This window comes from Carassius gibelio, chromosome B10, assembly GCF_023724105.1.
Source record: "Carassius gibelio isolate Cgi1373 ecotype wild population from Czech Republic chromosome B10, carGib1.2-hapl.c, whole genome shotgun sequence".
Lineage (NCBI taxonomy): Eukaryota > Metazoa > Chordata > Actinopteri > Cypriniformes > Cyprinidae > Carassius > Carassius gibelio.
The window spans coordinates 11,650,070-11,673,555 of record NC_068405.1 but is presented as its reverse complement, the minus strand read 5'-3'; the positions used below and the strand labels follow the sequence as shown (position 1 = coordinate 11,673,555).

At 38.4% G+C, this 23,486-nt stretch overlaps 2 protein-coding genes across 7 annotated transcripts in view; one reads left to right on the top strand and one right to left on the bottom strand.

Annotated features, from left to right (window-relative positions):
- The first annotated feature begins 5,788 nt into the window (after positions 1–5,788).
- LOC127965841 (fibroblast growth factor 18-like) lies at positions 5,789–11,981 on the top strand. The gene is made up of 5 exons (XM_052566533.1): positions 5,789–6,641; positions 8,223–8,262; positions 8,365–8,542; positions 9,484–9,590; positions 10,414–11,981. The coding sequence occupies exons 1-5, from the start codon at positions 6,610–6,612 to the stop codon at positions 10,696–10,698; spliced, it is 642 nt and encodes a 213-aa protein (XP_052422493.1). The 5' UTR covers positions 5,789–6,609; the 3' UTR covers positions 10,699–11,981.
- A 685-nt stretch (positions 11,982–12,666) lies between these two features.
- LOC127965838 (F-box and WD repeat domain-containing 11-B) overlaps positions 12,667–23,486 on the bottom strand; it is a 33,905-nt gene continuing 23,085 nt past the window's right edge. For 4 of the 6 annotated variants that reach the window (XM_052566525.1, XM_052566523.1, XM_052566527.1 and 1 more), the window contains exons 7-13: positions 16,838–16,956; positions 16,442–16,691; positions 15,753–15,871; positions 14,862–14,972; positions 14,111–14,189; positions 13,607–13,786; positions 12,667–13,521 (exon numbers count right to left, since the gene is read on the bottom strand). In XM_052566525.1, coding sequence (XP_052422485.1) covers positions 13,610–13,786; positions 14,111–14,189; positions 14,862–14,972; positions 15,753–15,871; positions 16,442–16,691; positions 16,838–16,956 — 855 coding nt within the window. In that variant the 3' untranslated portion in view covers positions 12,667–13,521; positions 13,607–13,609. The remainder of the gene's footprint in view (positions 13,522–13,606; positions 13,787–14,110; positions 14,190–14,861; positions 14,973–15,752; positions 15,872–16,441; positions 16,692–16,837; positions 16,957–23,486) is intronic. The other 2 variants (XM_052566526.1, XM_052566524.1) reach the window with 1 other exon arrangement.

The following is a 23,486-nucleotide window of genomic DNA, read 5'->3' as shown; positions in this document are numbered from 1 at the left end:
ATGCGACCGGTAAGAACAATCTGTATACATCCAGAAAGTTACTTTCATGTCAGTAATTGCAAAACATGGAAACATATGGACATTTGTTTTTCCAAGCAGTTCTCTATACGTCCGAAGGGGGGCAGCAGCAGTGCTCCTGAGTCAAACGTTCTCATTATAAGTGAAAACAGATGAGGCACGTGGCAAATAGCCACATGTAATGCATTTAAATCGGATTTTGTTTTCAAAAATGTTTTAGGGCTAAATGACAATCATACAGTTGTAGTTTAGCCCAAACCACCAACTTATATGAGCAGTGAAATCTTACACAGAATCCGCCTCAAACCAATCCCATTTATTTTCATTTAGGATCAAAGCACGCATAGAAATCCCTTGATGGTTAATTGCATATGAAAGAATTTAATATTGTAAATAGATACACTATCCTGATCTACTTTATTACAGATTAAGCGGTGTGGATTCTCTAATCCTGTACTGACAGACGTCTAAATGGTTGGATGCATTTGTGAATTGTAGCCGTTTTGATTTGCTCAGCTATTGTAAATCAGAATAACACATACCTGGTGTTCCCGGAATCATCCCTTTTATCTCACATCTGCTGCTATTTTCACAAAATAGTTGAACATCTTTCTGAACATTGTTACACGTTTAAATACATTCTCTTTGAACACTAAATCTACATAATGTGGTGGAAAACAAAGGAATAGAACACATTAAGAGCTTAAGTGTCAGTGTGCAACCTCATCTGCAGGTGGAGTCCAGAGGAAAACAGCACAGACTGGCAAATGCACAGGAGGTGCATTTGGGTTTGACCTTGAGAGGGTTCAGCGTGTGTGAGAGTGTGTCCGCAGGGTTGTGCGTGCGCCTGTCCTCCCAACATCTGTCAGACGCATTATATTTCATTATCTAGGCTTTCACAACAACTGCTGTACCTGCAGAGAAACAAAACACTCCTACATACACACAGACTTTATTCAAATGCATTCTTTTTAGAAAACATGAAAGCTGTTTTACCTCAAATGTTACATTTTACATTTAGACCAGGAGAGAATAGTACATTGGTTTCTGATTATGTAAACAGCATTAAAATTATCAATAATAATAATAATAATAATAATAATAATAATAATAATAATATCTAAATCTAATATAATTTTATATATAATATTATATAATAATAACTATATAATTAACAAATTATAAAAGTAATTGTATTAATTTAATTAAATGCGTCATTTTTAATACATTTATTTGTTATTTATTATATTAAATAATATTGGAAAATTATGTATTATATTATTTTCTTGTGAATTAATAATAATAATAATAATACCAACAGCAACAATAATAATTTACAAGGAAAAACCTTGCTTTGATAATATTACAAGTATTATTTTACATTATTATAATATAATTTCCAGGCATTCAATGAGAAAAAAATACAGTTTCAAATACTGTAAATTATGTATTTTATTTAATATGTTATTAATTATATGAACTGTACAATATAATTTATTTTTCAAATCAATATTAGTAAAATAAAACAGAATTACTACATAAAAATTGCATTGCATTACAATACTGTTCAATAAGTTATGTACATTTTGTTATATGTTAAACTAATAATATAATAATTAAAAATATTTTATATTATTTAATTCATTCATAATTGGATTAATATTACTGTAATAATTACGTGCAAATAAAATGACCAATTTTATAATATTTTTAATGATATTTTTAAATTAATGTCTCTCTCTCTCTCTCTCTCTCTCTCTCTCTCTGTGTGTGTGTGTGTGTGTGTGCACATTTCTTATGGTATGGAATGCACCTGTTCTTATTTGTGTTTATCCATCTCATATTTCATCTCAGCCTTCATTTCTATGAATTCAGGGCAGTTAATCCTTCTGAGTCAATGTTGTTGCTCAAACAGCAGCATAAACCGCTGGGTTAAAACAACAGTTCCCCAAAATATACAGACGTACTCTGTAGAATAGCATGTTTGCTAAGGCACCTGGCAGCCGCACAGCTCTTGCAAAACTTGACGATAATGCAACCCAACATTCCAGCATCAGAAAAAGCCCCAAAAACTGCTCCTCACAAGACCAGAATATTTTTTCCTTTTCTTTTTTTGTCAGCGTATATGTGTGTTTATTTGCCAGAAGCCCTAAGGTCAATGATCTTGTAGCAAATTAGAGGTGAGTGACAGCTGGCTCGCACGGCTGACAGATTTGAGGAATTCGGGCAGTCTGTGAGGACGGCCCTGCCTGAATGTTAAACACTTTTTCCACAAAGCTCAAAGGAACAGTTCTACCTATTAGCAATTCAAACGCACACACATTCTTTTTCCTCTTACTTACAGAAATCTGGAATCGGCGAGTTGTTTTAGGCAGCGCTAATGTCGTTTACGTCGACATATTGCAGGCAGATTGGATTAATTAGAAGCTGGAAGTACATAACTAGACAATATGATTCTCTTTTAACCAAAACTCGCACACAATATATACATATAAAGAGTGCGTCTACATGAGCATGTGTCTGTGTGGTTACAAGAGACCCGTGGTCGGCACACTAAAACAAATTCATTCCCACTGTGCAGAAAGGAGGTAGAGAATGTCCATTTACGTACTTGCAGTTTAGTAGCGGTGGTCATGTGCTCTCGCTAGCACACAGAGAGAGGAGACCTGTGGTTTTAACCCAGCCAGAAAGGAGGGAGGGAGGGAAGGGGAGCGGAGTGATGACAGCTCATGATGTTATACATTGCAAATGCGAGCTGGGAAGTGACCGAGTGTGGGTTAATAAGCCATAGAACAAGGAAAGAGTCCAGAGATGACAATACGGCATATGTAAGGGCATGTGGAAGCTGAAAAAGAGGGCTTGTGAAAGCGCCTAAAACACGCAAAGTATTTTGGAAGGCGTTTTGGGACGCAATCGCCAGTGTGATGACATCCATCACAGCTGAGTTTCAAAAGAAAAAAACGGGTGCGAGCCAAACAGCGTCTGTTTCTGTTACCTACAGTGACCTTCTTTCCTTCTCTGCCATTCCACGATCCTCCTCTCCCCCCATTATTCAGCTCCTCGCTTCCCTTTTCCATCGCTCTAGCCCTTTCTTTTCACACTTCACTCCCTTTTACACCTTCGTCTCCCTCCACCGACTTCGGTTTGCCGCGGCTTCCCCTTCCTCCCCAGCCTGCTAATCTATTCCAGAAGAAAGGCTACCATGGAGAACGCATAACAAGTGCTCATACTTCAGCACGGGCCAAGAGCGAAATAACACAGAGAAGGAAAAATGGGAGTGGGGTACAGACAGGCAGAAAAAGGAGAGAAAGTGTTTATTCAAACTCAAAGCTGACTCCTTTGTTGTGGTAGGGACCTGTCTTATATTAGAAGTCTGAACTCCCTTCAAAGTGTGGAAAGATGGAAGATGGGCCAAAAGGAAGAGAAAGAATGAGACAGAGGGAGACGAACAGAAGAAGGAGAAACTCCTATTTTGTCTGAAACTGGTAGAACGGACATGAGAAATGAGCGGAGGATAAAAAGAGAGAAGTGTGTGGGGGGGGGGGGGGGGGCAACTCCATTGAGAGAACAGATGAACTATGCTCGGTTCTGGACTGTGAACACATTCAAACCATTCAGTCAAAGCTTTTGCGGAGCCTTTGATTTCAAATATTGATATTCATAAGCGCTTTGGTATGAGAAACCATGTGCTCAGTCTGCAGCAGTAGATGTGCCGTAATGTTGATTTCCACAAGAATTAATTTCCACTGTCTGAAGGCCTGTTCACACCAAGAATGATAACTATAAAGATAGCTATAATAATAGCGTCAACGCAAACGCACAGTAACATTCTGATTGTTCTATGCGCATTCTGCAGATCTGTCACCTGCCACATTAAATGCTTGAGCTCTTTAAAGAAGGATGGATTCTGATTTGCTGTCAATGTTTTAGTCGTTTATCAGCTGGAATAAAGTTGTTGTGAAACTGATTCCAGTGAGATTTTTACTCTGTGACATTATCATTATGGTTGTGGCGTGCACTGCTATTCATAAACTAAAAGGGAGAAAAAAAAACTCATCATTTACTCATTCACTCACCCTCATGTTGTTCTAAACCTGTATAAGTTTCATTATTTTGTTGAGTACGAAAAAAGAAGATATTTTGAAGAATGTTGGTAACCAAACAGTTGACGGTAGCCATTGACTGCCATTTGTTTTCTTCCATACTATGGAAGTCAATGGCTACTGTCAACTGTTTGGCTATCACCAAGTTTGGTAGCAATTTTATAAATTCATATGATGTGATTCATATGGAAACAAATAAAAAAAAACATTTTAAAAAATCAAGCATTAAGTGTCACGTTTCTGCTTTAAATCCTCCAAAAAATTGGCCCTATATACTTCCATTGTGATTCCCTCACAATTGATGTAAAGATGCTCAAATTATTAAAGATTTAAAACACTGTAACCTTGATTTTTTTTTTTTTTTTTTTTTTTTAAGAAAATAAGGGAGTTTAGATCAGTTTTTGTGATAATCAACATGAATGTTCCTTCAAAAAAACTAAAACAGAATATTGAAATTCAAAGAGTTCTGAGAGAATGCACATTTGATACCTTTCACATGAGGTTCTCTGGACTTCATCTAAAAATTCAATCTGGGTGGAGGGCCTGAAGTCCAGACACTGGAAGACAAAGAGCAGAGAAATACTGGTACAAAAGGTTATACAATCACAACGGTGAGTGTGATCCAGTCAACCAGGTTTCCTCACTCAGTCTAATATAGCTGTTCGCACAACCGGGTGTGTATACGTTGAATATCAGATCATTATGACCCGCTAATTGCTCAGTGCTCTCCAGTGGAGCTGAAATATCAAACCATTACACTAATCAAAAATGTTTGTTGTCTCTGGAAATTACGAGATTTTTAAGGTGAGAGGAAATGAGTTATAGTATTTTGGAAATGTGACACGGCTCATTTAAGATGTTAAAAACCGCCAAGCAGGCCATGACCTGTCTAGCTACCCGCTAATTTAAATCTCTCTCCTTCAGTCGCACACATCTATTGCTCCTCCTGGATGGGGCACAGGGGTGCTGGGGCGAAGAAAAGGGGGGTTGAGGAGCATGCAGTGCTGGCGCTTGTTGGCTGACCCGGGTGTCTGCGGTTCTATCGTGGTCAGAGGAGGGGGGAAATGGGCGGTGTTTCTGAAATCCCTGTGAAATGTTCATTTTGGAACGACTTGCTGCTTACATACCTCTCTCACACCCTCTCTTCTATTTTGAAGTGTTTAAATATGGCCTAATATTGCTCAGTACCCCTTTTAGGTTTTAACAGAAATCAAATTTTTAAGGGATGCAGTAAGTAAGTGTTTGTTTAGGTTCAGCTGGTACTTATTTGCCAAGAGAGTGTCAGTGGTTTTACACTTTATACTGACACCTGTTGGTGTGGATGCACTGTTGCTTGTTTGTTTATCTTTAGCGTTTTACTACTGTTCATTTGTTTCCCTCTACCTCACACTACACATATCTGTATAATGAATATTCTAGATTTAATAACGACAGATTTGTATGGTGGTAGGCAGCTATTTGAGGGTTGTTTGTTTTATCACTCCATTAGAGGCTGCTGGTTATAGAGGAGTTGTGTGTGAGAGAGTGTAGACGTTTGGTTTTTCCTGTTTTGTTCAAGTGTTTTTTTTTTTTATTTTTTATGTAAAACGCCAAAAAGATGCATTAATTAAGCAATGTTATTATTAACCCGGCCAGCTGAATGACACGGCGATGTGATGTCAACATGGCGGCCACCATGAGGGGGCGCCCCGCTCCATACAGAAACCGCTTTTTTTCTGCAAAACTGACAGGACTTGAATCTTATCGCACGTGGTATTTCTCAAACGCGGTTTAACGGGTTACTTCGCAAAACAATGACTGAATGCAGCTTTAAGCTGGGCGTCCATCATTTCCCGAACGCTTTCCGTTTAATAAAAGGTCACTCGGTTTGTGTAAGCAGTTTCAAAGTGCATGAAGTTTTGAATTCGGTTATTGCTGGACGGCCGAAGCGCTTCTCTTCCATCGCCCCACCTTGGTGATGATAAGTGAGCTAGAAACATCGTCCCATCATCATCATCCCTGCCCCTGCGCGCACCCCGCCCATCTCCGTTCCACTTCGCCTGCGCTTCCTTCTCATTCAGCAAACGCACTGTCCTGTGGCGAGAGAGGGGTCCTTTCCACCCCACAGCCAAACAAAAGAAGGCTGGAAAAGGAGCAAATCTAGCAAAGACCTCTTAAAGGGCTGGAGGACCCCTGAATTCTGCGTTTTTGTGTGAAGAGGGCAGCGTTCTTGAGCAAATTGCAGGAAGGAACACTGGGAATCTTTTTAATATCCATCTGCTGGCAGTGTGTCATGTGGAGTGAGGGGTCACACAGGAGGATGACCTGTTTTTCACCTGTCGTTCTCCAGTATACAGCTGAACGGGTTTGCCTGCGAGAAGACTCTCTCTGAACAACCCTCCAACACGCGCTCAGATGCTCACCTGGGTCTGTGTCCGGTTTGGGCTCCAGTTTTTAAAAGCATCGCCTCAGAGATCCCACTGTCCGGGGTGATAGAAGCGCTGGAGCGATGCAGTCCATGCTGTCCTCTGCTGTCGTGCTGTAAGTTTCACGTGTAATTGTTGAGTTTGAGTTGAAGGCTGTGTTGTAGCGAGTCTCCATCTGCTGATGGCTCCACCGTTTTGTCCAGCCTGAGCGTTTGTTGTGTTTCCCATCTCTGGGTCAGACGATAGCCTCAGCAGATGCTGGGTTCTCATAATAACACTTCCCACCCAGTGTCTCCTCAGATAACAGCAGCATGCACACTGATGATGAGACCTTCTGAATCCTGCTTAGACTGTAGGGTAGAAGTCCTGTGCTGGTCAATACAAATAAGGATGTCATAAATTAAATATAAACATAAATTAAATTACAGTAAATTAAAACTACCAAGAATAATTAAGTATTTATTATATTACATTAAATTATTTTATAAAATATTATATTATATATTTATATTTTTAACCTAATACTCTTGGCACAAAAATCATGGGGGCTAAAGGGGTCCCCTCTTTATGGTTTTATGGTCTTTTTGGTTTATGGTTTTCTTGACACATGACAACAAAATGGCTTCCTTCATGTTAGTTACAACACACTGACTTCAATTATGTGACCAGATGTTTGTCAGTATTAAAATTAAATAAATTAAAATCCTTTACGTATTTATATATATATTTTTTTCCTTTTTATGATCTTCAGACTGATACCTTTTTTTACTGTCAGTTTAGAAACTGACGGCATGCTCATCACAGGTATATTCTATGCCATTGTGCGTATGATAATCTTTTCTAAACATGTATTTATTTTAATGCACTTAATCCACACAGAAATGTAGAAATTTTATATTTAACCATATATCAAAATCAGTATTAATATTTTGTTTAACAAGAAGTGTCATAAAATAGAAGAGACTGTAGTTGGTTGGATCAGGGTTCATTCGTGGGTCATAATCAGGTGGTCACAAAATGATCACTTTTGAGTATTTTTGCCCTCCTGATTCATGGTAATAGATTAAAATTTGTTGAGGCAAGGACACCTTTTTAATTTGTCATGTTAAAACAAAAAGCATTTAACCCTAGCACCTAATATATACATATATATATATATATATATAATAAAAATAAGGTAAAACATGAATGCTGGTTGCTAAAAATGGGAAGTGATTACATTTTGGTAGATTTGGAAGCCTGTGATACATTATGATGGCTGGCTGACATCACTTAGGAAAAGAGAGTGAGTGAGGCTGGTTGGCACATGTATAAAGTATTATTAACAATTCCTAGCAGATTTGGACATTGATCTTTAAATGCATGCAGACACTCACATGTGGTGTTAGTTTGGGGTAAAATAAACATCTTTTCTTCATGTTGCATCCTTCTTATAACTGCAGTCTTTTAACACTGTGCCAACCAACCCTATAATATCATCCTGAATTAAAAAAAGAGAAGAAGAAAAAGATTGTGTCATACTGAGTCCCCTTTTATCTAAGGATTTAACCTTTAATTTGCACCTAATTGGCTTATCTTAACTTAACATTTGATGAAGCAACAATATTCAACCTCAGTCTCCCCTGCACAAGTTTAAAAAAGAGCAAATGCAAGTGTCAGGCAATCACATGTGTCTTTTCTATTTCTCTTTGGCCAGATGCTTCCAGGTCGTGTTACAGTTCTACAGCCCGTTACAGGTGCTTACAGTCTGCATGTGTTACCGATAATAAAACCATATATCAATTGATAGTTCATAAATCATTGAAAGTGATATGTGACCGACTCCTGTGTTTGTGCAGGTGTTAGCAGTGGAAAATGTTAACTTTGGAGTACACGTAGAGAATCAAACAGGGGTGCGGGACGGCCTGAGCCGGAAACACCATCGGGTTTACCAACTGTACAGTCGGACCAGCGGAAAACACATCCAGGTGCTTGGCAAAAAAATCACCGCCATGGGAGAGGATGGGGATAAATATGGTAAGGAATCATCTGAATGCATTTGGTCAACCTGTACACATGAGATTAAACTGATTGGACACAGATAATAAATAATATATATATATGTATATATATATATATATATATGTGTGTGTGTGTGTGTGTGTGTGTGTGTGTGTGTGTATAAATAAACAAAAAAAGATAAATAAATAGAAGAATATTTAATAAAGGATATACACACACACAAACACACATTTATTTTCACTATTTAAAATGTAAATAAAAAATACAAAAAAATAAATAATAATAATAAAGTAAAACATAGCGTGTGCATATTATTACTCTTTTGTTGGTTTAGATTGCTTCTCTTGTCATCATTTTTAAGTTGTTTTGCATAAAAGCATCTGCTAAATGAATAAATGTAAATATTATGTAAATATTAATTATTTATATTAGTTATTTTGTAAATAATTTATAAGAAAATGCACCACTTAATTTGCACAATAATTAATTAGGAATTTCATATATTTTAATTAGGTATATTAGTTATATATAGGTGTGTTTGTGTTAAATTGTAATAAAATATATACATTTATATATATATATATATATATATATATATATATATATATATATATATATATATATATATATATATATATATATATATATATACCACAATTGTTTGTTACTACTTTTAATACTTATGCTAATTATGCTTTTAATACTAATGCATTTATCAAATAAATGTATAATAAATACATTTATAAATATGTAGTAAATATTTAAAAAAAGAGATTTAATTATTTATCTAAAACCACTACCACACTTCTGTGGTAAAACCTGAAGTAAAAAATCATCCGCCAACCACAGTTGTCTTGCTAAACTGTAATTTCTATGACAGTGCATGTAATGCGTTTGAGTGTCAATTATGTTCATTTATATTTCTGTGTGTTTGTATTTGTGTGTTTCTTCACAAGCCCAGCTCGTGGTGGAGGCCGACACCTTTGGGAGTCAAGTGAGAATAAGAGGAAAAGAGACAAACTACTACTTGTGCATGAACCGTAAGGGGAAGCTCTTGGGGAAGGTGAGTTACTGAGAAATGACTGGACTTGATACTGTAGGGTTAACATCCTTTAAATCATTCATGCCCTGATGAGGCTTTCAAACATTGATTTGAAACAACCTGAAGTCTCAGTGTGAAAAAACCTCATAAAATGCACATCTTTGTTGGACTCTTTGATTAAAAAAATAAATTATTAAAAAGCAAATATTGGCATAAAATACCACACCATTACATCACCAACCTGGAAGTTGGTACAAAGCCAGATGGAGAAATGCTTTCAAGTCTTTTTTTTTGCCAAATTCTGACCTTACCACATGAATAATGCAGCAGAAAGACGCATTAGACCAGGCAACAAGTCTTCGTTTTCCAATTTTGGTGAACCCATGCAACTTGTTTCCTGTTCTAAGCTGACAGAAGTGGCACCCGGTGTGGTCTTCCACTACTATAGCCCATCTGCTTCAAAGTTCAATGTGTTGCGTTTTCAGAGATGCTCTTCTGCATAGCTTGTGTTTCTTTGAGATACTGTTGACTTTCTATCACCTTGAATGAGTCTGGCCATCCTCCTGGCGTCAAGGTATTTTCACCCACAGAGCTGCCACTCATTTTTAGACCATTCTCTGTGTGTGAAAACAACCACCTCACATTTACAGTCACTTAAACCACCTTTCTTCCTTCTAATGATCAGTTTAAACTTCATGCACATTGTTTTGACAATGTCTGAGTTGCTGGCATGTGATCGGCTGATTAGATGTATTAATAAGCAGGTGTACCTAATAAAGTGACCAGTGAGTGTATAATAAACATGCCTCTTTTAATGAAAAGATGTACATTTTTCAAATTACAGAAAGACAGCAGCGCAAACGGAGGCTGCATTTTCATCGAGATAATGCTTGAGAATAACTACACCGCTTGGATGTCAGCGCGCTATGTGGGCTGGTACATCGGCTTCACCAAAAGGGGCCGACCACGCAGAGGTCCGAACACGTTACCCAACCAACGAGACGTGCATTTCATGAAACGCTTCCCTCCAGGAGAGCAGCCCGACCTGCAGGCCTGCAGCTTTACTACGGTCAGCAAGAGGAGCAAAAGAGTCCAGCAGACCTCCACTGCTCCTCCAGCACTCCAGTGATACTACAAACACTGACTGTTGCGCAAAGATCACGTCTTACAGAGGATCTAGAGACGCTCTTCCTTACAACGCAAGTAGGTTAGGCTTTAGGACCAACCTTTCAATAGAAGTCACAGTCAGAGGACAGACAAGGTTGCTTAAACATTGTGTAATCATGCAAATATAACCAAAGACTCCTGGGCAATTGTCCAGTCACTAAACCCTGACAATAAGGGGACCAAGCACTTCAGAGGCCAAAGAATTCCCCTCTAATGTCCAGTGCCACTATGAATGAGCAAAGAGCTCTACTTGCGTTGAGTTGTATGGCTGGAAAACTGGCAAGTGCATGGAATAATATGCATTAGTTGAAACTTTGAGACTTCGATGGTTACGACCAAAAGGGCCATTAAAGGACCTACTTTGTGAACTCATCAAATTCAACTTTGGGCCAATTAGAGCCACGAGATTGTAAACAAGAACCAAAGTCATTCAGAATGTATTTGTCAAGAAAATCTTATTTGACATCCTGGTGAACATGTAGTTATGGTTTTGCTACAGATATATCACATTATACCAGGAGTATCTAGAGTCTTTCATATTCTTCCAATGAAAGAGTGTAATTTAAAGGGAGTGACATACACTACCGTTCATTATGTTTGGGGTTGGTAAGATTTTTAAAAGTTTTTTGAAAGAAGCTCCTATACTCACCAAAAACTGCATTTGATCAAATACAGAAAAATATGGTGAAACAATTACAATTTACAGTAACTTTTCAGTTTTCATATATTTTTTCATTGCATGATTTGAATGTTGAACAGTTGTGCTGCTCTATATTTTGTCAAAATCAAAAGTACAGTATTACTGAATTTAATATCACAGTTGATCAGTTCAACTCATCTTTGCCGAATAAAACCTCAATTACCCTAAACATTTGAACGGTAGTGGAAATATAATTTAGCAGCAAAGAATGTCAAATTAAATATTCTGACCACTAATAAAAATGGTAACAACCCCCACAAAAGAAAGTATGAAAAGGGGCATATAAAAGACAGAGTAAGCAAATACTGATCTGCACTGATTTTCATGGCGGTTTAAAACAAAATATCCATTACTGGCCACAACATGATTTGATATTCACTCTAGAGAGTTACATTTATCAGTTATTTGAACCGACCCCGGAGTCAGTGTTGTAATGCTAAATGTTGCAGTTACTGTTGCAAATTACTCTGTCCCAAAACCACTTGGGGCTGGTGAAATCTTGAGAGATGAAATATTTTGATACTATTCATGTTATTAAAATATTTATTTTGTGGATCAAGGGTTTCATCTTTTGAGCCTTTAACCTGAATATTGGTGTTTTTTGGGGGTCTAAACTCTGTTTTATTGCCACCTGGTGGACCCAGAGAGTATAAAACTACAGCCTTAAAAGGCACTGTGTAAAACAGAATAGAACTAGTTTAACTATTAAGAGTTCCAAACAAGAAGCTAAACTGTAGAACAAAACCAAGAAGATTTAAACACATATGAACCCTCTTTTGAGGGTTTGTCTGTACTCTAGTCATTTACTACATTCCAGATCAGTCATATTGGGCAGAGTTCGCACAGAATGGAACTGGATGGAATGGATTCTTGAGATTTCGGACTAAAATATTGCTCTGCATTCAAACACTTTTTGAACTGCTACAGCACTGAACTGGGCTCTTATTGTGGCTGTTGCCATGGTGGCGTTCATAAGGAAAGCTGAAATCAAATAAGACGAAAATGACAGTACTGCCAATTTCCACATATTCGGAGCAGGAGGTAAACTTAAATATTTGAACAGCGGCCCCGCGATTTTTGGCGGTCTTGGCAGGCATGGCAGCAGGTTACTGAAATCTGGGCCTGTCGGAAAGCCTTTATCTCAAAAGAGCGAATCATGCACACACACACACACACACACTATATTATACATAAAAACAAGATGCGCTTGTGCAAGCTTCTTCACACTCCTTCACAGTCAAGTACTTTATTCTTATTAATAACGCTTTTTTCTTTAAAAAAATCTTTTCAATATACAACACCATTTTAGACGAGACAATTCTGTTTACAACTAAATTGAGATCAGTTATGTGTCATTCAGAACCTAGACGAGCAGACGGTGAAAAGGGGAACGAGACGGATAGCGCTAAAAACAAGAAATGGAGGGACATATCAGGAGAAGAGTCAAAAGTCTACAATTATTCATACGATTTCACAAGAAAAGAAAATATGAAGTCAATTTCTCCAAAAAAAAAAAGGAAAAGCATAAAAAAACAAAAACGCAAGACAGAAACCAAGGGGTTGACCAGCACACGTTACACGTCCCATCGCTCGCTCATTCATGCAGAACAGTCCAGAGGGAAGGAAGGCACTCAGACCTTGCCTTCTCCCTTTTGTTTTTCATCTTTTACTTTTTGAATCAATAAAAGTAAAACAAACAAAAGATGGATACAGAGTTAATGGGCCCAGGGGGCGGAGCCAGGGCAGCTGTCACTCTGTACGCAGTGGCGGGGGAGAGCGGGGGGGGGGGCTCCACGCCCACCCTTACACTCTGCTTAATGGCATCGCTCTCTCCATCTTTTCTCCACCTCCTCCTCCGCAGAGAGGGAGAAAGAGAACTGATGTGGTCCGTGTCATGGGGCGGCCCTCAAATCGACTGAAGAGGGGGGAGAAATAAAACGGACAGATGGAGAGAGGAGGGTGAAGGGGAGGGGGGTGATGGTGGCGTTCCTCGACCTTTGATCCTGGCACACTTCCACAGAGACTGGGTCACCCGAACAGTCTCCACACACACTCGCACACACTCCGCACGCCACCAGGGCTTCCCTGTCGAGAGATCACATGCATGCAAGTTAGAGTTTGTATTATGATGTATGTGTGTGTGTGTGTTTGTGAACTTTGTGTGTGCTACCTGCTATCTGGATATATAGGTATACGTGCGGGACGGCGATCGTCCTTCCGTCTGCCCGTTGGTCGACACATTAAGGAAGTCCCAGATCAGGATAGTGTCATCGTGGGAACTGCTGATGATCTGGAACTCGTCGAACTGGAGCCGGAACACTCGGCCAGAATGTTCCTGCACGCAGACAGGCTATATTAAAACAATTCATCCATGACAACACTGCTGCGAATCGAAATCAGTCACAGAATGACGTGATGCAAGACTATGGTGCTATAAATGTGTGACATTGCAGAGGGCTGATTGACTACACATGACTGAGATGAGCAACAGACCAGAGACTCTTAGGAGTGAGTAACACAGAGCAGTTAACTTTAGTCACAGAGCAATTGGTCAGCGGATGTTTAGCCAATTTGAGATTATTGCCATGTACACATTTAAAGATTTGTTTTCAAAAAAAAAAAAAAAAAAAAAACAGCAACTTGAGAGTCTGAAGACGAGGAGATGGAAACTCACCACTAGTGTACGTAGACACAGAGTGCTGGCTGGGGCTCGTGGATCGAGAGCAGCTTGTAGGTCCCATACTTTAATTTTACTGTGCATGCACACACAAACACATTAAAACACATTAGACAATGCACAAAAAGAAAAAAAAATATGACCATCATAAATCCATGGTACATTGGTTAAAAAACCCTCTCTCAATCTTATGTCGCAAAGCAGCTCTAGAGGCGCATTTCACACATAATCTACAGATAATCTGTGATTCAACTGTGGGATTAAAAGTGACTGCTCCCTCGGCTGTGAGGGTATTGTGCACTGCTCATGTATCAGATTAATGACCGGAGCACAGGGAGCAGACAAACGAAACTCCACAATTAAAGATGTGAGAATAAAGAGATTATTCACATTAAGGCCAGGAATAAACCAGCCGTAATCCAGACAAAAAAAAAAAAAAAAAAAAAAAAGCTTTATTCATTTAATCCCCCAGACTACACTATGATTCAACAATGGCAGTTTGAGAAGGTCAAGGAGGGATTTTGCTAATAATTCATTTAAAAATGTGCTTCCCAATTTCTAATGTTACATACTTTTTTTTTTTTTTGAGACTTTTTATGAGCTCTTCCCCTCCCAGTTTTATTTGGCTGTCACCAAACAGTTGCAAAAATTGTTTTTCCACATTCTTTTATTCTTCAATGCACTGCAGTGAAAAAAAATGGCAATAAAACTTCCTTTAACTGTGAGCTAGAATCAGACTCAGACGTACCCGTCATACGCTCCACTCACGATCCGCTTGTTATCAAAGCGAATACAGCGGACAAGCTCCTCGTGCCCTTCCAAAACCCGCAAGCAAGCTCCACACTCAATATCCCACAGCCTGGAGAAACAGATTAACACATTTTGTGAGAAAATAAATCATACAAGTAAAGAATACTAACTGGCTGAATCCAGGTCACATTCTTACCCTCCAAAAGAACAATTCTACCAACAAGAAAAACAAAGAATCAGGTTACATTTCGCATGAAGAAAATAAAGTCCTTTATGATTTTTAAAGGACCATTATTTTCAGACCAATTAAACTTAAATTACTTTTACTTTCATAAACGTTCATTATAAAAAAAAAAAGAAAAAAAAAAAAAGAAAAAAAAAAAAGAATTATACTTAGAATTAAATTAATAAACAGAAATAAAAGAAATATTTGAATTAGGTATCTTATTCAGACAAAGGCTAAATTTTTTACCAAAAATACAGTAAAAAGAGTAATATACATTACATTAAATATTAATTTAAAATTATTTAAGATAAATAAATAAGAGTAAACAATAATTAAAACAACGTTTTACTGGTATTTATCAATTTTTTTAATTATCCACTTTTTAATGCCATGTCAGCATCAAGGCTATTTTCATGGCGATCTCTGAATAAATTATACAAGGTATAAATTTATAAAGGAGACATTTCAGATGTACACTAGACAAACTAAAATACATTCAAGTGAGATTTTTTAAATGAATCAATTTAACACCTCTACGTTTTACTGGTAAAAAATGTACTCCAGTATCCTGGGATGAAATGTCACCTGGGTATTTTCGACATTTCTTGAGATACACTCAACTACTATTAAACAACTTGAATGATATCTTATTCACACACACACCTGATGGTGTTGTCGGAGGAGCCGCTGACCACAAGTCTGTCTCTGTACTGCAGGCAGGCAATTCCTCGCTTATGACCGTTTAGTGTCCGAACAAACTCGCAGGTGCTTGTACTCCACACCTGCAAAACACAGTACATCACACAACAGGATTAAACATTAAATACTTTAAATCTGTTCCAAATCACTGCCACCTATCCTTAGAATAATCCATAGGCATATTTAATAAAATACCAGTATGTATGTGCATGAGAAAACACCTCCAGACATCTACACACACCAGCCCTCACTGCCCTGCCTCATTATTTGGGGAATGTTTAGATAGGGTGGGGGTGCAGAATGACTTGGCACCCCTCCCAGAGTGATGGGTGGGCTGGATCAGAGCTGTCTGTTTCTGGAATCTCAAATGCTCCGAGTCCAGCATCTAGAGCGGCATGAGTGCTGAAGAGGACTCTGGGAAAAGGCAAGGACTATTACCGTTTCTGCAGTCTACAGAGAATTAAGAAACTATTACTCTACTGCCCTCTGCTGGGAACTTCTGTGCTTTGGACAGAACAAGCTGACACCGAAATTGTCACCAAATTCCAGCTGCATGACAATATAGCCTAGTCCACTGCAGCTTATTGTCATCAATATGAGAATAATGTAAGAAGTTTGATTGACAGCTGATGGCGGTCATTCAGAGTGCTGACCTTTATGGTCCGATCTCCAGAGGCAGAGACAATGTACTTGTCGTCAAAGTCGACCACATTGACGGCAGCCCTGTGTCCGACGAGGACCCGGCGGAGACTGATGTCCGTAGGAGAGGCCATGTCCCAGACGGCGATGGAGCGATCCTTCGAGCAGGTGACCATCAGCCCATTACAGAATCGCAGGTGGAGCACGGCCTCGTTGTGGTGAATCAGAGTGTTCAGAACCTCCCCCGAGGTCACATCCCACACTCTGGGTAAAAAGAGAAGGAAAGCAAAGTCAGCCCTGATTTTATCAGTCCTTTATCCATTCCAGCTGAACAGACATGTGGAGAGATGGTGGGGGGGTTACTGAAAAAAAAAAAAATGAACAGAGCGAGAATCCGATGGAAATCTGACCTGACAGTGGAATCAGAGGAGCCGGTAACAATGACTCTCTCGTCGTATTGCAGACACAGCACAGAGCCTGTGTGCCCCGTCAGGATCTTCAAACACTCCAGAGTCTGTTTATCCCATATCTGAATGCAAACACACATATGACGTCTTTTTACAAATTGCAAACACCATGAATTTCACAATGTCAAATAAAACTTCTGTTAACTAGATCATTAAACAAAAACAATTTCTAGCTAGGATGCACCAATAGTCAATAACTAATTGTAATATTATGGCCAATATCGGTTAATTGTCAAGTTTTATTTAATATCTTTAAATGACAAAATATTCAATTAAATAATGAAATACTCTCTCATCACTATTTGAAGGTTATGCCAATAATTTTAAATATATTTGCCATTTTTCACAACTAAGAGGCATCAAATTTTAAAGGAGTCATAAACTGCCTTTTTTATTGTGTAGTGTTCTCTGATGTCCACTTATAATGGTTAAAAGATTTTTACATAAACAAAACTCCTTATTTAAAAGAAATAGGCAATTTTCCGCCCCATCTTGACCGCCCTCATCTGAACACTCTGTTTGAATAGGCGTGGTGGTTTGTAGACTCAGAAATAAACGCCCACGGCAGTGATTGGTCAACAGTTATGCATGTTTGACAACCTACATCTTTTACAGGCAGTTGCTTCTGTGTTTTAGGTTAAACATAACACATAAATACTCAGTACATTTCAAACTATCTGTAATAACAGACAAAGCAATAGTAACCACATAATTAAAGCTGCAAGCAGCGATGAACGGGCCCTCGCACCCGGGCTCACCGCCATCGTGTGGCTTTAGTAAAAAGGTGAACGTTGAGAAATATGCATTTAATGTCCTAAATATAAGTGGAATATATCAAAGTATATCCCATATATGTGCCAATCTTACCGTTGCCAGCAGGTGGCGCTATCATTATAATGGAATATTGGCCTTCAGATGTGTTCAGGCCAGGACTCTTATCAAACATGTGAAGTTTGGGGAAGATTGAACATTTTATGCTTGAGTTACAACAACTTCTCTTGCTGTGGCAAGACATCAAACTTTGTCATGGCGCCATGGAAACGCCCTTTAACAAAAACTCAAGATCTCCAAAAGTTAACATTGCACAGGCCTTTAGATTAGACTGACCACAAAATATATGTTAATCTCAAAAAAATTATAGGAGTAGTTTGTCGCAGCGTAAAACATGTCACTTCCTGTTGCCAATAGGTGGCGCTATGACTATAACTGAATGTGGGCATGTAGATCTGTTAAGGGCAGAAGTTTTATCTAACATGTGAAGTTTGGGGCAGATTGGACATTGTATGTCTGAGTTACAGCAACTTCCTTTTTCATGGCGAAACATCGAAATTTGTCAGGCCGCCATGGACACGCCCTTTAACGAAATCTAAAGATCTTCGCAATTTAACATCGCAAAGGGCTTAAGATTACACTGACCAGGTTTGGTGTTGATCTGAATAAATCTCTAGGAGGAGTTCGTTAAAGTACAACCCCTGATAATGGCAAAAACAACGCCAATTTTGCAGAGAAAATTCTAAATAACCGACTTCCTGTTGGGATTCGGATTTCATACCAAGAGACTTTTTTGTAGGTATTGATGTGTTAAATGTGTATACCGATTTTTGTACATGTACGTGAAACATAGCTCGAGGCGCACTCTGTTGAAAGTGTATAGGTGGCGCTATCGAGCCATTTTGCCACACTTGATGGAATTTTGGCCTTCAGATGTGTTCAAGCCAGGACTCTTATCACACATGTGCAGTTTGGGGAAGATCGGACATTTTATGCCTGAGTTATAACATATTTTATTCCCATGGCAAGACATCGAACTTCGTGACTGCGCCATGGACACGCCTTTTAACGAAAACTCAAGATCTTCACAACTTAACATCGCACAGGCCTTTAGATTAGACTGACCACAAAAAAGACATTGATGTCATAAAATTTCTAGGAGTAGTTCATCGCAGTGTAAAATATGTCACTTCCTGTTGCCAATAGGTGGCGCTATGACTATAACTGAATATGGGCATGTCAATCTGTTCAGGCCAGGAGTCTCATCAAACATGTGAAGTTTGGGGCAGATTGGTAATTGTATGTCTGAGTTATAGCAACTTCCTGTTTCATGGCGAATCATCAAAATTCGCCAGGCCGCCACGGACACGTCCATTAACGAAAACTCAAAAGCTTCGCAATTTAACATCGCAAAGGCCTTCAGATTAGGCATACCAAATTTGGTGTTGATCTGAATGAATCTCTAGGAGGAGTTCGTTAAAATACAACGCATGGAAATGACAAAAATGACACAAAATTTGCTCATAATATTAGAAATAACCGACTTCCTGTTGGGTTTCGGATTTTGCTCCAAGAGACTTTTTTGTAGGTATTGGAGAGTTACATGTGTATACCGATTTTCATACATGTACATGAAACGTAGCTCGAGGCGCACACAGTTGAACGTGTATAGGTGGCGCTGTTGAGCCATTTTGCCACACCCACTTCTTAAACCCATATCAGACGTAAATTTTCGCCAGTTCTGAGGTGTGTGCAAAGTTTCATGACTTTTCGAGCATGTTTAGGCCCTCAAAAATGCGATTCATTTTGGAGAAGAAGAATAATAATAATAATTAAAGCTGCAAGCAGCGATGAACGGGCCCTCGCACCCGGGCTCACCGGCAGCGAGTGGCTTTAGTTAATAGGTGAACGGTGAGAAATATGCGTTTAAACTCATAAATATAAGTAGAATATATCAATGTTTATTCCATACATGTGCCAATCTTCCTGTTGCCAGCAGGTGGCGCTATCATTATAGTGGAATATTGGCCTTCAGATGTGTTCAGGGCAGGACTTTTGTCGAACATGTGAGGTTTGGAGAGGATTGGACATTTTATGCCTGAGTTACAACAACATCATATTTCATGGCGAAACATCGAAATTTGTCAGGCCGCCATGGACACGCCCTTTAACGAAACCTCAAGATCTTCGCAATTTTAGATCGCAAAAGGCTTTAGATTACACTGACCAAGTTTGGTGTTGATCTGAATAAATCTCTAGGAGGAGTTCGTTAAAGTCCAACCCCTGAAAATGGCCAAAACAACACTAATTTTGCAGAGAAAATTCGAAATAACTGACTTCCTGTTGGGATTCGGATTTCGTACCAAGAGACTTTTTCGTAGATATTGGTGTGTTACATGTGTGTACCGATTTTTGTACATGTACGTGAAACATAGCTCGAGGCGCACTCCGTTTAAAGTGTATACGCACTCCGTTGAAAGTGTATAGGTGGCGCTATCGAGCCATTTTGCCACATTCGATGGAATATTGGCCTTCAGATCTGTTTAGGCCAGGACCCTTATCACACAAGTGAAGTTTGGGCAAGATCGGACATTTTATGCCTGAGTTATAACATCTTTTATTCCCATGGCGAGACATCGAACTTCATCACAGCGCCATGGACACACCTTTTAACAAAAACTCAAGATCTTCACAACTAAACATCACACAGGTCTTTAGATTAGACTGACCACAAAAAAGACATTGATGTCATAAAATTTCTAGGAGTAGTTTGTCGCAGTGTAAAATATGTAACTTCCTGTTGCCAATAGGTGGCGCTATGACTATAACTGAATATTGGCATGTAGATCTGTTCAGGTCAAGAGTCTTATCCAACATGTGAAGTTTGGGGCAGATTGGACATTGTATGTCTGAGTTACAGCAACTTCCTTTTTCATGGCGAAACATCGAAATTTGTCAGGCCGCCATGGACCCGCCCTTTAACGAAACCTCAAGTCCTTCGCAATTTATTATCGCAAAGGGCTTTAGATTACACTGACCAAGTTTGGTGTTGATCTGAATAAATCTCTAGGAGGAGTTCGTTAAAATACAACCCCTGAAAATGGCAAAAACAACACCAATTTTGAAGGGAAAATTCAAAATAACCGACTTCCTGTTGGGATCCGGATTTCGTACCAAGAGACTTTTTTGTAGGTATTGGAGTGTTACATGTGTGTACCAATTTTTGTACATGTACGTGAAACATAGCTCGAGGCGCACTCCTTTGAAAGTGTATAGGTGGCGCTATAGAGCCATACTGCCACACCGGATGGAATATTGGCCTGCAGATCTGTTCAGGCCAGGACTCTTATCACACATGTGAAGTTTGGGGAAGATCGGACATTTTATGCCTGAGTTATAACATCTTTTATTCCCATGGCGAGACATTGAACTTCGTCACGGCGCCATGAACAAGCCTTTTAACGAAAACTCAAGATCTTCACAACTGAACATCGCACAGGCCTTTAGATTAGACTGACTACAAAAAAGACACTGATGTCATAAAATTTCTAGGAGTAGTTTGTCGCAGCGTAAAATATGTCACTTCCTGTTGCCAATAGGTGGCGCTATGACTATAACTGAATATGGGCATGTCAATATGTTCAGGTTCGGAGTCTCATCAAACATGTGAAGTTTGGGGCAGATTGGACATTGTATGTCTGAGTTATAGCAACTTCATTTTTCATGGCGAATCATCGAAATTCGCCAGGCCGCCACGGACACGCCCTTCAACGAAAACTCAAGATCTTCGCAATTTAACATCGCAAAGGCCTTTAGATTAGGCATACCAAATTTGGTGTTGATTTGAAGAAATCTCTAGGAGGAGTTCGTTAAAATACAACATATGGAAATGACCAAAATTACACAAAATTTGCTCATAATATTACAAATAACCGACTTCCTGTTGGTTTTAGAATTTTGCTCCAAGAGTCTTTTTTGTAGGTATTGGTGTGTTACATATGTGTGCCAATTTTCGTGCATGTACGTGAAACATAGCTCGAAGGCTGTTGATTTTCTTCGTATAGGTGGCGCTGTCGAGCCATTTTGCCACACCCTCTTCTGAATCCTATATCAGACGAAAATTTTCACCTGGTTTTACGCGTGTGCAAAGTTTCATGACTTTTTGAGCATGTTTAAGTCCTCAAAAATGCGATTCATTTTGGAGAAGCGGAAGAATAAGAATAAATATAGCTGCAAGCAGCGATGGCGGGCTCAAGCCACCAATGCCATCGCCACCCCGGTGGCATCAGATAAAGTGTGCCCAGCGGGCACATGCATTCCTAATATCCCTCTGGCAGTGAGGTTTTAAAGGATATGGCAGTTAAAGGGTTAATCCGAATCATCTAGACTTTAAAATTACATTCACAGAACAATATATATATATATATATATATATATATATATATATATTTATAACTTTAGTAACACTTTACAATAAGATTCCATTTATAAACATTATGTTAACATGAACAATATTTATATAGCATTCATTCATGTCAGTTAATATTCCAAACTTAAACATTAAAACATTGTTTTATTGTGATTTTTTTCCAAGAACATTTTACCAATTCCAAACCATATCAATCTTAATAACTACCATTATTTTTATTTAATCATTTATGAGTGCTATACAATAGTCCAGGAAAGCTGGAAGAGAAAAACACTTTATATTCATGTGTGTAGAATTATTAGGCATGTTTTCTTTTACAGATGGAATGCGCTAAAAAAGAGTTTTAACTCAAACTGTAAAGTCGAAAATTATGAAATACCCATGAGAAATATCAAACACAAATGCAATACAGAAATGGATAAGTTAAGACTTGACCATTATACAAAAAATGCTGACTGGGTCATGAGGTCAGAAAAGAAGAAGAAAAAAACAGGTCAAGAAGAACTGACAAAAAGAATTGCAAAATAATTAGGAATTAATGTGAAGATTAATTTTTAGTCAATTCTGCAAGACAGACTTTCAGGAAAGGAGGTGGAATAAAAATGAGCTCCTAAATCTTAATCCCGGATTCTGGAAGATATATTCCTCAAACCATCAGACAAGAGGAGGTGGTGCTGGTCCTTCACGAGTCACTCTAATCTGTTCATGAAGCCTATATATAAAGTCTTAATATATAGTATTTCACAATACTTCATGGTATTCTAATTAAATTTTTTTTTTTAATCTTAGATCTCTCAGAACCTGACACATTGTAATTCTGAGACTCCAGGAAAGTGGCAGTTCTGTAAAATGTTGGCACTGGAGACTAAATGCTCCCTGATAGTTTCACACCTAATTCACTTAACACACACACAAACACACACACACACACACATTAACCACAGTGACAGAGGGACAGAGTGACATCAGATGTATGATAGTTTTTTAATTTTCTATCATCCATATAGTGTTGTATAGTCATGAAACTATGCATATTTCCTCAGAATGACTTGTCTTCTATGTGTAAATTTTTTTGAAGTGTTTAGAAGCTGCACTTTAAAAAAATAAAAGACATTTACTGGTTACTTTTTTACTGTTATTTCAAAAAATCACCACGACAAAACTATTCAAGCTATCCAAAATTCATTCGCACCTGTTCTGTAAGATAAATTCTTTAAACAGTGGTAAAAGAGGATGTGGTGCTGAACCTTCAAGAGTCACTCAAAACGTATCTGTCCATAAAGCCTATAAAGAATTATTCTTAATATACAGTTCACAATACTTCAGCTTGTTATTCTAATTAAGTGAGGGTAATTTTATCAGTAAAATACATAAAATTCATATTATTTTTCT

Excerpts from the sequence above, each read along its gene's own strand:
- LOC127965841 (XM_052566533.1), top strand. The coding sequence starts at position 6,610 with ATGCAGTCCATGCTGTCCTCTGCTGTCGTGCT. Across the intron at positions 6,642-8,222 it reads CTGTCCTCTGCTGTCGTGCT|ATGCTTCCAGGTCGTGTTAC; the intron begins GTAAGTTTCACG and ends CTCTTTGGCCAG. Across the intron at positions 8,543-9,483 it reads AGAGGATGGGGATAAATATG|CCCAGCTCGTGGTGGAGGCC; the intron begins GTAAGGAATCAT and ends TTTCTTCACAAG.